The sequence below is a fragment of the Ambystoma mexicanum genome, chromosome 1p (assembly GCF_040938575.1).
Source record: "Ambystoma mexicanum isolate Mex_15411 chromosome 1p, UKY_AmexF1_1, whole genome shotgun sequence".
Taxonomy (NCBI): domain Eukaryota; kingdom Metazoa; phylum Chordata; class Amphibia; order Caudata; family Ambystomatidae; genus Ambystoma; species Ambystoma mexicanum.
Window position 1 is genome coordinate 1,039,653,938 of NC_090921.1, and position 12,497 is coordinate 1,039,666,434.

Consider the following 12,497-nt stretch of genomic DNA (forward strand, 5'->3'; position numbering starts at 1 on the left):
TAATACACAAATATACTTCAATACTATACACACTAGTTTCTAAATCAGTAAAGACCCTTTTGGGATGGCCCACAGACACAACCTACACCCTCAGGTGACTTCAATAGTTAGGGTTCTGGGGACATTAATATATTACTGTTGACATTTAGAACACTCTTAGAAGTTGGTAAAAGAAAAGGGTGATTAGAACAAACAAGAGACCACAAATATTCTTAAGCAGGCAAATATGTTTGGATCCCCTAAACAGTGTCATTCAGTATAATAGGCTAAGCCAAAGTCAATGGGCAAAAGTCTTATATAGGATGAAGCACCTCTGGTAGGTAAGTAGAAAAAGTCTTTACACAATGTTTTACAAGTCTTTGAAGAAAGGAAGAATCAAATGTAGCGCCACACGCTGTTTAGACTTTTGAGTGACAGAAGATGCAAGCAACTCTACAGCAAGAGGTAAGTTCTCTCAGACTTTTTACAGTACCTTTGTATTGAAGAAAAAGTGCAGCAGATGACTTCTGTTCCTGAGCAGCTCTGCAGATCTCACTGTTCCTGCGCCTCAGTCGTGGGGACAAGAGGGAGGACTTCTGGGGACTCCAGCACTGCAATGGGACGGTCACCGCTCGCAACCGGCAATCTTCAAACAGTGGCTGTTCAGTGTATAAGCTTCTCGCATCTACTGCAAATAGCAACACTGTCGTTCCTGGCAGTCAAAATGAGTTTTCCTTGCTTCTGGGATCCCGCACTCTGTTGAGGGGGCTCCGTTTCGGTCAGTCCTGCTTCCTGGGAGTCCGGAGGATCTTCCTGGAGCTCTAGGCCAGCTTAAAAGCAACGCACACAATCTGGTGTTCCTCTACCTGGCTACACGGTTTCCAGCAGCAACTCTGAAAATTCAACCAGTTCTGAGAAGGATGTCCAGGCGGCTTACTTTGGAGTTGATTGGTCCCACCAACTCAAGGGGAGAAGTTGTCCTTACAGGGGCTTCTCTGTTGATACAAATTTGGAGTTTCAGCACAGTAGCAGGGCTTCACCGGGCAAACCAATGGTCCAGGAGTTGCAGCAGGCGTCCTTTTCAAGTTCTTCTTCGGTTCCTTCGTCCAGTGGTCGACGCTGCCTTCAAAGCCAAAAGCCTTGCCTTTTATTCAGTTCTCCCACATTCATTCCAGCTTAGCTGTCTGTCACCCAGCAGGGTGGCTGTCCTTGCCGGACAGTCAGCCGGCCCATAGCTACAGAGTGCATTTGGGTCTCCTAGGAGACCAAGCACAGGGAGCTTCGGGCACCTCCCTCACTTCCTGCCCACCCCAGACACCCTGGACCCAGAGGTGGGCTTCACTCAGGAATCCTGCCAAAGGCAAAGCGAACGATAGGACCAAACCTGGTTTGGCGCACAGAGTAAATCTCAAGAAGGACCTTTCCACAAAGAAATGGCAAAACAAGACGACCGGGCCATTTTGATAAAAATGCCACCCTTGGGTGCTTTACTGCAGCTGCGAGCGCAGCCTGGGGTAAATACACACCACAAAACCACTGCCGCCAGCCATTCAGTGAGGAAAGGGTAACATACAATTATTACATGAGAAGCTAGACAAAGGGGATACTAGGTAACCCCTCAAGCACCCTATTATAAGATAGTGTGTGCTGGGTCTAGAAAGTTACAAATGTAAGTAAAGTCAATTTCACTCTACTGCTCTGGGAAACAGTAGTTTATCCCAGAGAAGGTATTTAAACCTTGGGAAATATATATGACTTCCCTGTGTTCCACTGCACTGAAGGTGCTGTGTGACACAATGTAAAATATGATACCTATGGAGTTTGTCAGACTCCATATCCAAAAGAAACACAAAGCTCAGAAATCACATTAAAATACACGAGAGAGTGGGAGAAAGGGGCTCACTCTCTCAGGTTAAAAAAATCAAGTCTTCAAAATCCAGCAAAGTTGCTGAGGGTCTCCAAGGTAGAGGGAATTAGCACATTTCTCAGAATTCTCCCTAACAGAGCCTAGCCAGAGCTTCAGAACGGTCGGGGGTGATGGCCCCGGCCTTCGGCACCGGTTTTCCTAGTTGGTCGACCATCCCCAATTTCAGCGGCGGTCCCAGGGAGGCCCCATCAGGGACTCCATTACTTCCCGGAGGGAAAAGCTGTAACACATGCCAGCCAGAGCTCCGGGACGTCTGGCTGTGCTGCCTCCGGGCTTGGGCGCCTGTCTCCCTTGTTGGTGGAGCGTCCCAAAGTTAAAGCAGCATTCCCTATGAGCCACTGACAGGGTCCCTGTCCCTTGCCAGAGGGAAAAGCTGTAATTCAGCCCAGCCAGAGCTCTAGGATGGTTGGCGATGAAGGCCCCTACCTTGGGCATGTGTCTCCCTTGTTGGTCGACCGTCCCAAAGTTCAGCGGCGGTCCCAGGGAGCCCCGGCAGGGTCATCGTCCCTTCTTGGAGGAAAAAGCTGAAAGGCAACCCAGCCAGAGCTCTGGGACGGCCGGGGGTGCTGCCTCCCACCTTTGGTGCCCGTCTCCCTTGTTGGTCGACCGTCCCCAAGTTAAGCGGCGGTCCCAGGGAGCCCTGGCAGGGTCCCCATCCCTCCTGGAGGGAAAACCGGTTACACATACCAGCCAGAACTTCAGGACCATCTGCGATGATGTCCCCGGCCTTTGGTGCCCGTCTCCAATGTTGGGCAACCATCCCCAAGTCCAGCAGTGGTCACAGTGAGCCCTGGCAGGGTCCCCATCCCTTCCCGGACGGGAAAAGCTGTAACGCAATACAGCCAAAGCTCCCGGACGGCCGGGTTGCTGCTTCTGGACTTGGGCACCTGTCTCCCTTGTTGGTCGACCATCCCCAATTTCATCGGCAGTCCCAGGGAGCGCCGGCAGGGTCCCCATCCGTCCCTGGAGGGAAACCCTGTAAGGCAGCCTAGCCAAAGCTCTAGGACGGAAGGAGTGATGTTCCCTGCCTAAGGCACCCATCTCCCATGTGGGTTGACCGTCCCCAGTTCCAGCAGTGGTCCCGGGGAACGCTGGCGGCATCCCCGTTTCTGGCCCGTTACAGCTTTTCCCTCGGGAAGGGACGGGGACCCTGCCGGGGATACCTGGGATGTCCGCTGGGCTTGGGGACGGTCGACACTTATTTTTTCCACCCATCTAAGTGCACACACGCATGAGAGTTACCATTTTTGTCGGGACACCTGTGGGAACGCGGGACATGTGTTGGCGGCGTGTTTTAATTGTTTCCGGGTGCCAAATGTCTGAAAACTGGGGTTTTTCCAACATTTTGGACATTGCCATGCCTTGTGGGTAATACATTCTAGGGTGATTTGCGAAAGTCAGACTTCTTTGGATTCCCTCGGAAGGCTTCTTTTCAGAAATGCATAGGATTACCTGTTAAATCTGTGGATTGTCCAGACAGCCAAATCCAGTATTCCCCAGGGTGTTTGATCTACCAGTGGTTTAGCCTTTTCCCTTTGCAACCAGGTCAGTGCACCGACACATGTGAGGCACCACTTTTATCGGGACACCTGTGAGAATGTGGGAAGCTAAGAAATATGTTGTTTTCTCTTGGTTTGGATAACTTTGCATACATTTCCTACTGGACTTTGTTACACAACCTACATTTAGCCGCTGCTTTAGGCACTGTACGCTTTTTTAACCTGCACAAGTCACCTAGCCTTCAAAAGGTCTGCCTGTGTTCTTTCAAAAAATGTATGCTTGCCAGAGCGCCAGGGGACCACTCCAGTGGTGAAAGTGCGCGGTACAAATATCGTTTAACATTAACATTTGTTTTCCTTATTTTCAAATGTCAAGTACGTCCGTTTAGGCCATCAGCATAAAATCCTGTGACCAAATTTTTTCCCAAACTATGCGAATTTTAGCTGCATAGTTGTTGCCTAACCTGCGCGAATGACCCTTCCTGAACTTGGAATTTGGTGTTCTTTTCAAAAATGTATGCATTTCTGTCTTCCCATTCAGCTTTCCCACGGTCCTTGTCCATTCCGTCCAAGCATGTCCTATTGAAAAAAAGGGGGCAATCGCCTACCCCTCACAAAACTGATGATAGATAACCTTATATAAAATATGTTTTTTTGTTTCCACTCAACCTGTTCTTGAAAGCTTGGAAAATTGTGAATTCAGAACAGCAAACCATTTGTTCCCCGCTCTTGCAAGGCAAAAACCACAGGCTTCTTTGTACCTCATTTTATTGGCATTTTCTGAAAAAACACAAAATGTGGTAACTTTTTATTTTCTCACAAGCAAACTAGGAATTCTTGGTGGTGTCATGACGTTATGACCGCATACATGTGGGAAGAAAAGGGTGCACATTTGCACGGGATATCACTTCTAACAAACAAGTTACAAGGGACATACCGAAATGTCCCAAAAAGGGCTCAGCACTGGGAGTGAAAAACCCTCAGCAGTTAAAGAAAAGTTTTACTTCACCAGGAAAACTCCAAAACTTGTATTTCTATTACCAGTATGTGCCCATACCCTTATAGACCTCGGGAGGGGTCATTGTCGCTTTGGAAAATTACCCCTTTCCCGATTTATGGCCCTCGGCCTCGCCTCGGGAAATAATCCATCAATAATGACCCCTGCCTTGGTCTAGAAGGCTAGATCAAATAGAGAAACGTATTTGAGAACTTGCAAAATATTAGCACTCATTAAAATTAACCAAATCACTTTTTCGATGCTTTTCGAACTAAAATACAAAAGTCGACAATTGGGTCATCTAATACAGAGGTAGCCTACCTGATAACTCGGGTGTGTCCTTGAAGGGAGGTTCCAACCTCTCCACTCCCATCCTTCCACGTGTATAGGTCCACACGCTGGTTGCTCTGCCATTAGAAAGGGAGGATATGGTAGAAGATATCTGTAGTAGTGTATGCAACAGGCAGGCATGCGTAAACAGAGAAACAATAGGGTGCAAAGGGCTGCAGAGAATAATCAGATGAGAGGGTGAGGGAGGAGAGGGTGGGAAGCGGAAAACAATAGAGGGGATGAGCACAGGTTTGCAACAATGCCGAACGGCAGGATTCAAAGGGAGAACACGAGGCATAGAGCCTAGAGGCAGAAAGCGAAAAGTGACGGGCTGCTCAAGGAGGGCATTGAGTACGAAGTGCTGGGACAGCACTGGAAATAGGGGTGGGTGGAAAACAGTTGTCGAAATGTTTTTGCAAAGGCGCTACGGCATTGGCATGTTGGGCCTCAGTTCAAAGTCATGTTTTTTCAAGTATTTAAATGTTTTTAAAGTTTAAAACCAAAACACAAAGAATGACTAAAGAGATGCGAAACAGAAAAAAAGTTGCGGGTGAGAGGGAGGTTTCCCCGTTTAGTGAAATAACCTATTTTAAAAACCGTGCCTTTACGCCAAAGCAAAAACCACTAGCAGCCTTAACACCTGTAAAATAAATGGACCCATAGGATGAAGGTGGTGCGAGAAGCGTGGAGGATGGCAAATGTGAGTAAAGGACTGGGAAATGCAGGGCTGGGTAATGGAAGCAGGGGCGAGGAACACAGACAGGCGAGAAGGAATTGTGAAGTAAAGAGAAGATGAGTGAAGAATGCAAGGGGCAGATGGATGAAGATGCAATTGCATGGGGAAAGTTAAGAACATCAGGGCAAGGAGAAAGTGGACACAGCAAAAATCTGGGCGTAATAAAGAAACAAGAGCAAATAAGGCTAAGGACGTAGGGCCGAGCAAAGAGTGAGAGGCACAGGTCAATGTAAGCATAGGGGTCAATGGTATAGTGCAGGGCACGAGACCTCGGGTGAGTGGGAGTGGAAGCGCGGAACATGAAAATACTGGAGAGAGTTGGAGGCAGGGGCTAAAGCTTTGCTCTTACTCAAAAAGGAGAGCAAAGGGCTGGTGTTAGAGCGGGTACAGGTGGTTCATCAGTGTGTGGAGGAAAGTGCGTCCGTACAGTGTGGAGCACAGCAAAGCATGGGCCGCAGGGGAATGCAGAGAGCCTGGGGTGGCAGACACAGAACGGCTAAATGGGAAGATAGGGAGCAGAGGACGGACACAATGAATAAAGGCGCAAGAAGATGGAAGAGTGAAATGGAGAAAGAGCCAGAGAGCCAAAGCAGTAGTAAAGACTGAGAATAGCGGGTTGGGCACAATTTCTGACAAGATAAGAGTAGGTTTTAAAGTTTAAACGGGCGAGTGCAGGGTCAGAGCGAAAAAGAAAAAAACTCCCTTTACCGAAGCTGCAAAATAGTGTGCACAGCTCTCGTGCGGGTTCCACTGCACAGCCCCAATGTCCCACTTGCTCTGACGCGAGATCTTGCGGTGCCCCTCCGTGGGCGCATCAAGATTCACGATGTAGAGAAATCGGCGGCTACAAGAGAAAAAACAGAAAACAAAAAAGCTGGTATGGACTCCAACGGTTAAGAAAATAACTGGCTGGCAAGAAGTTCACCTTGTTCGAGACGCAGACTACACTTGTGACATACAAGACATAGAAAGCAGTTAAGGCAATGGAGAGAGCTGGAGAGGTTAAATAGAACCATCAGATATGTTTCATCATGAACAAACCAAGGAAGGCTGAGAAATTGAAGGTGGTACATACAGGTAATCAAACAAGTCAAACAAAACATCCGCCTTATGCGTGCACCTCAGAGGCAACCCAAAACAGCAGAACAGTGCAGAGTTCCAGGAGTGTGTGGATATGGATGGGGGTCATGTTTTTAGGTTCCCCTCTGCAAGCCTGTCATGTGCAAAACTATATTTGTCATACTGGGGAATTCTTGTATTTTACATTGGTCCAGCGAACAGGATTTCCATTAAACGCGAATGGGTAGGCTTCCATTGTTGTTTTTCCAAATAGACTTGGTACATTTTTGCTGAATAAAATAAAGGTGGCAAAGCTGAAAAAGAATGCTGTGAGGATTAATTGCATTTGCTTGGACCAATCAAATACTTTTTCTGAAAAAGAATGTAGTGAAACCGTGTGTTTGTGAAAGCATGGTCTTCTAACTGTAGCAGGCAGTTGTAGGACCCTTGTTCCACTAACAAAAAATGTGAAAAAACACAAAATATGCTAAAAGCATTAAACAAGTTACAGGTCACTTACGCATGGTGCAGCTCGGTGAATAGTTAGAGCCATCATATGGCCAGACACAGACATATGCCAATCTACCGCCTCATAAGACCAGTTAAAGTATATGCTAAAGTTCACTAATCAAGAGCCCAGACAGTCTCATAAGGTACAGGCTCATATGCCCAGGTACCATCATCGTATGCCAGACCCAGCCCAGATGTAGCCTCATGTTAGGGAGTTTTAATAAAGTCCACCTGTGGTAGGACTGCAGAAGAATCACCTTTAGGTGTACACGGCTCCAATTCTTTGGTTTGGCCTGAACTACCCAAAAGGTATGGTAGCAATGGTTGAGCAGCCACGTTTACTCTAGGAGGGTGAAGGGCTGTAGGCAAGTACAAAGACCTCAGAGCACACAGCGTCAAGAATACACTTATAATTCCAAGATGGCCGCTGAATAGAAAGGATGCGCTGGTGATCGCTCCGCCTGAAACTAAACAGCCAAGTCGGGATACAGAGATCAAGGTGGCCCTCTTTGTACTCCAGTGACACCAGAATAGGTCCACATCAACCCCCATCCCAGCAACAACGTGCGGCGACGTAGAAACAAGATGCAGTGAGAACGGAGAAAAGCGAGCCCCACCCTACCCATTCTGGTAATTTGACAACCTCAGTTGGAAAGCCTCTCACACGGGCTCCTTTTCTAACCCTACCCGGGACTATAGCATGCCGGGGGTAAGTCAAGCCAATTGTAAACACGGGGAAAAGCGCAGAGGTGAGGGCCCGGATGAGACCGAGATACCTACAGGCAGTGGGAAAGAATGCCTGCCGCAATGCAGCCGCAGGACACAATTTCTAGTTGCAAAGATCTGAAAGTGGAAAAACTCCTGCTTGGAAACAGGTACAATTTCACTTGCTATTAGCAGTGAAAGTGGCGAGTGAGTGGCAGTCTGTGTCGTGCACCCTCTGTGTTTCTATTTGGAAGTCTGTTTTCCTTGACTGCTATTTCGAAGGAGGAGCTGAGTTACTAAAACCCCCAGCCACCATGGAGGGCAGAGTGGCGAGCGAGTGGCAGTCTGTGCAGTCAGTACGGGCTTGGCTGCTCGTTCAGAGACATCTGGTTTCCTGCGTGTCCAGCATCCCTTCAATCGCTGTGCAAATCGCGTCTCTCTCCGTGAAGCGGGTGAGTTTTTGGAAACTCGTTGTTGTGTTCTGACAGTGATTGATACCATGTTCTGACATGGATTGATACCATTGGCTTCCAGTGAGCCGGCGGTCACAGAAGCAAGAATGTGACTCCCCCTCTATGCACAGGTTGAGAAGTTGCAAATTGACAATGCCTCCCAACAAGAACTGTATGCATCTGTCAGACGAGGAGATCCTCGCCACGGCTAATATACTGTTACCCGCCTCAAGAGGCTATACGCTTGTCCTCTAAGTCTATGAGAATTGAAGGAGTGATCCTGGTAACCAACTCTAGTTACGTCACAGTGGAAGTGCATGAATTGAAGGACTCGTACTCAAATACCCAAGGCCTAATTATTGCATTCTTTAAACCAAAGGTTACTATAACAACTACCGGATTTACTAAGCCTAACACTCTGGTTCAAACGTTAGAACCTTCAAAACCTCCACCCGCATCTAGAACTTTACTTCCTGCAGCATCCATCTCAATTGGAAGTAATGTGAGTTCCAGTTACCTGGATTCACTGCCTTATCTGGGGGGAAGGTATGCACCGGATTTTGATTCCACCCTCTCTTCCATCTGCCCCCCTCCACCGTGTGTGACTAATGACAAGCAAAGCATGATGTCCCTTTTCTGAGGCAAAATGATCAGGCACCCCCACGGACGGACTACCTTGTGGAGATTAATCAGGTCCTTCGCGTGTTGGTCTCTCTATATATGAGAGCCTGAAAGTGGTGACAAAATCTTACAGTTCTTCTTGAGTCACTCCTTTTCAAATTCGATAATGCAAACTTGCATGTCACTGCCAAGGAGAGCTCCTGTTCACACGTGGCTTGACTAACCAAATAAAAATCTAAAAGGTCCAGAAGGTTTTGTGGAGAATCAGATTCCGTGTAGAGCTAAAAGACCTAGCGCTAGCGGAACTGAATTGACCAGCACGGGTGCGGTGCTGATAAATCAGAAGTGGATTCAGCCCCCTTTTGATAATAAATCAATGGACAGCATTATACTTTGTGACTCTTAAGCCATTGGTAGTAACATGACTACAAAAAAAATGCATGAAGACAAGGGCAAATTGTCATTCATTGGAGTACAATGTTAAGGATTCTAAGCGGGCGTCACACACCAGTCTAGGACTCTTGCAACTGGCCTAGGTTGCAGCGCACAATCATAACACTTTTACTGTATTTCCTAAGAATTTCGATTGATAGGGCACTCAACCCATATCACCGCCCCCCACCCCTGGATTTAAAGACCCTGCAATTGCACAAAATAGCACTCAGAATTACTAAATATTGAATTTAGATGTGCGGTTGAATGAATGAGTTAAATATGAGTTATAACAGTACCAGGGATGTAAGAACACTAGCAAACTACAAGGCAAGGTACCAACAATGGTCATACAGTTCAGAAAATCAACTTTGAAGTGAAAAACACAGTGCAGCCAAATCATACACGTAGAAATTGCATTTGCTAATTTACACAGGCTTGAATGTCAAAACAGTTTGAAAAACGGGTTGAATAGACAAAATCGGAATGTGGTTTTTATGCTGAGTGACAGATGCACATCACAGGGATAATATGAACGTGAAAGAGGGACTCTAAATTACTGCCAGGATGAGATTCTCAATGGGAAAGGAAATTCGGTTTTAAAAATGAAAGCAGTGGACAAAGAAAATCGTTTTGGAAAAAAAGGACAAGTTTCACTTAAACTAGTTTTTAGTGGCTAAAAATAAGAAACGCCACCCATGAATAGAAAGGTTAAACTGCAGTTTTAACCCCTTCACGCTGTGTGCCTCTTTTAGGGAGAATTCATTTAATCCAAATAGTACTAAGGACTTACACCAGGACAGAAATGAATGGAAGAATGGCACTAACACTTGGAAATCAATTAAGATACACAGAGGGTTCTGATAGTTTTAAGGATTCCTGCTATGGCAGTTATGGGATTTCTATGGGATTGGCCCTAATACAATGTAACAGAGCAAGAGATGCATTTGGTGGTTGTTGGGGAAAGGAAATGCACACAACAAGCACTTGAAGGGGGAATTTTGACAGCAGACCGAGTTTCTGGACAGTGAGGCAATATCTGGTCACTGGTCACAGCGGCGTGCTCTCCTAGAAGAACACAGCTGGGCAGACGTCTGGTCACGGCACAGCGGCACCTCAGCTGGATAAAGCGTGTAGCAGGTCAAGCAGGTAGTACTGGATAATCCCATTGAGGATTCAGCCACCTTTCCCCTTTCTCCCTGAGTTATTGGGAATTTTAGTGGGGTTTTTCTGATCAGTGGTCCTACCTGGACAGGGTCAGCTATGTTCTGGCCTGGCAGTGGAATCTGGAATCTTGCGGAATGAATATGGAATATCTGGATACGCTTGAGCTGGAAATACAGAAGAGTTCCCTTGTCTCTGTGAGCCTCTTCCTTTATAAGGCAGATGACATCACAGGATTTACTATGGGGGCAGACCTTTGGCTTGACATGCCTCTAACAACTGGATTGGTCAGGGGTTACTGTTACCGCCTTCCTGTCAGCCGGTTGGACTTCAGGGACATGACATCCATTTTATGGAATGTGATTACAAGGCCCATGGCCCTGCCACAGTTCTTAGCTAAAATCAGTTATGACATAAAATGCACATTTTTACAGTTATAGCACTTTTTAAAATCACATAGGCAGATTCCAGATTTTACACTGAAAATGTAATTCCAATTCACACATTTGTACGATATCGTTTAGCCGTTCTAATAATCTTTCACCATTTCTAGTGGCAAACGCTTCACCTAAAATTCTGCAATTTTAGATTTGTGTAGCTATTATCACAAAGTATGTTTGAATTAAATTTCACAGTTATACAATGTATATTTTTCCCATGATTTACATTTTTCTGCCGTTTGCGTCCCCCACATGCTAGGGAAAGCTATAATGTCTTGTTTTAATGCCAGCAAAATTACATTTAAACTGTTTACTGTGTTTTCCGGTTGCAGAAATAAAAGTCTTAAAGTTTACTAATTTAGAACAGTCTTTTGCCCCAAATGGGCAGGCATTGTCTTCCAAATAAGGGCATACTTCCCAACCCCCAGTCAAATGTCAGGCTTTAGCCAGACTGAATACGATGTTGCTCTTGAGTTGCCTTCGAAGCTCCCCAGTTTGAGTTAAGGGGCTAAAAAGAAATCCATTGTACCAGGCTGGAGCACTGCCACAGAGTCTGACGAGGGTGCAAGATCCACCACCCTTGCCTGTTCATATGGCCCGGGGGCTGCCCACTGGAAGGGAGGCAGATTCTGTTCCCAGGAAGCAAAGTCCTTTGAAGCCAGGCCAGGAAAAACCTGTTCTGTGGCTTGAGCAAATATTTTTTTTTTGTTCTCTTTCCTGAACCAGAAAGCAACCCTGTTGGAATGAAATATCCTACATATGTTTTAAAACAAACCCCCTTCATCTTTCTATGGAAGGACATGGCCTTAATTCAACAAATTACTTTTAAACAGATATGCCCTTGTTTGTAAAAAGCACCATTTTACACATGGTTAATTTTCCTTTGCTGTCACTTCACAATGCGGTTTTCTCTTACATCTAGATTCTAAACATTATTTGTAGCCCTAGTCAATTTCTCATACACAAAAATCTGTTCAAGGCAAGGGTCCACTGAAACTGACATAAGCACACACAGAGAGATAGGGCTTCTTGTGAAGAGATTAGCTGTGATATTTTGTTGCAAAAAGTCAAGCGTTTTTTCCATATGGCTTGGAGTGAAGTTTCTTGTTATTTCACAGATCTTGCCCGACACAGCCAGTCATTCAATGAGAAATGCCCCCTTTTTGCTGGAGCACAACCTGAATATGGAGGGACATAGCTGGGTCTCACTGGATCAGAACTGTGTACTGTTAAACAGATGAACAAGAGAATCAGGGCGTAGACATTTTAAATGGCAAAATGTTTTCTTTCTCAGGGAAAAGGTTTTGAACTGGCAGCATAGCAATGTTGCCTTTGAATTATTTTCTTTGGTGCAATTGAAGAACTACTAGCAGCAATTCTAGGTGTGTTCTGTGTTTCATCTTGCCCCATGTGTGGCTGGTAAGAAGGCACAGCCATAATTTTGGAGACTGCAAAGCACTGTTTTAATGCAAGGCGATAGTGCTCAACAGAGTCAGCGCAGCCATTCTGCTGGGGACTGCCGAGATGTGGTTTGGTGATGTAGGGGAGTTCTGCTGGGCAGATAAATGTACCCCACAACAACCGCCTCCAGATTCCCAGGGAGAAACTATTCTTATTTCAGGAACTAGTGACACTCAAGTGACTAC

The 12,497-nt window shown here is 46.2% G+C and overlaps 1 protein-coding gene across 5 annotated transcripts in view; it reads right to left on the bottom strand.

Annotated features, from left to right (window-relative positions):
- Window positions 1–12,497, bottom strand: part of WDR59 (WD repeat domain 59) — a 1,538,892-nt gene that overhangs the window by 1,292,115 nt on the left and 234,280 nt on the right. For all 5 annotated transcript variants that reach the window (XM_069604207.1, XM_069604197.1, XM_069604168.1 and 2 more), the window contains exons 3-4: window positions 6,177–6,312; window positions 4,724–4,809 (exon numbers count right to left, since the gene is read on the bottom strand). In XM_069604207.1, coding sequence (XP_069460308.1) covers window positions 4,724–4,809; window positions 6,177–6,312 — 222 coding nt within the window. The remainder of the gene's footprint in view (window positions 1–4,723; window positions 4,810–6,176; window positions 6,313–12,497) is intronic.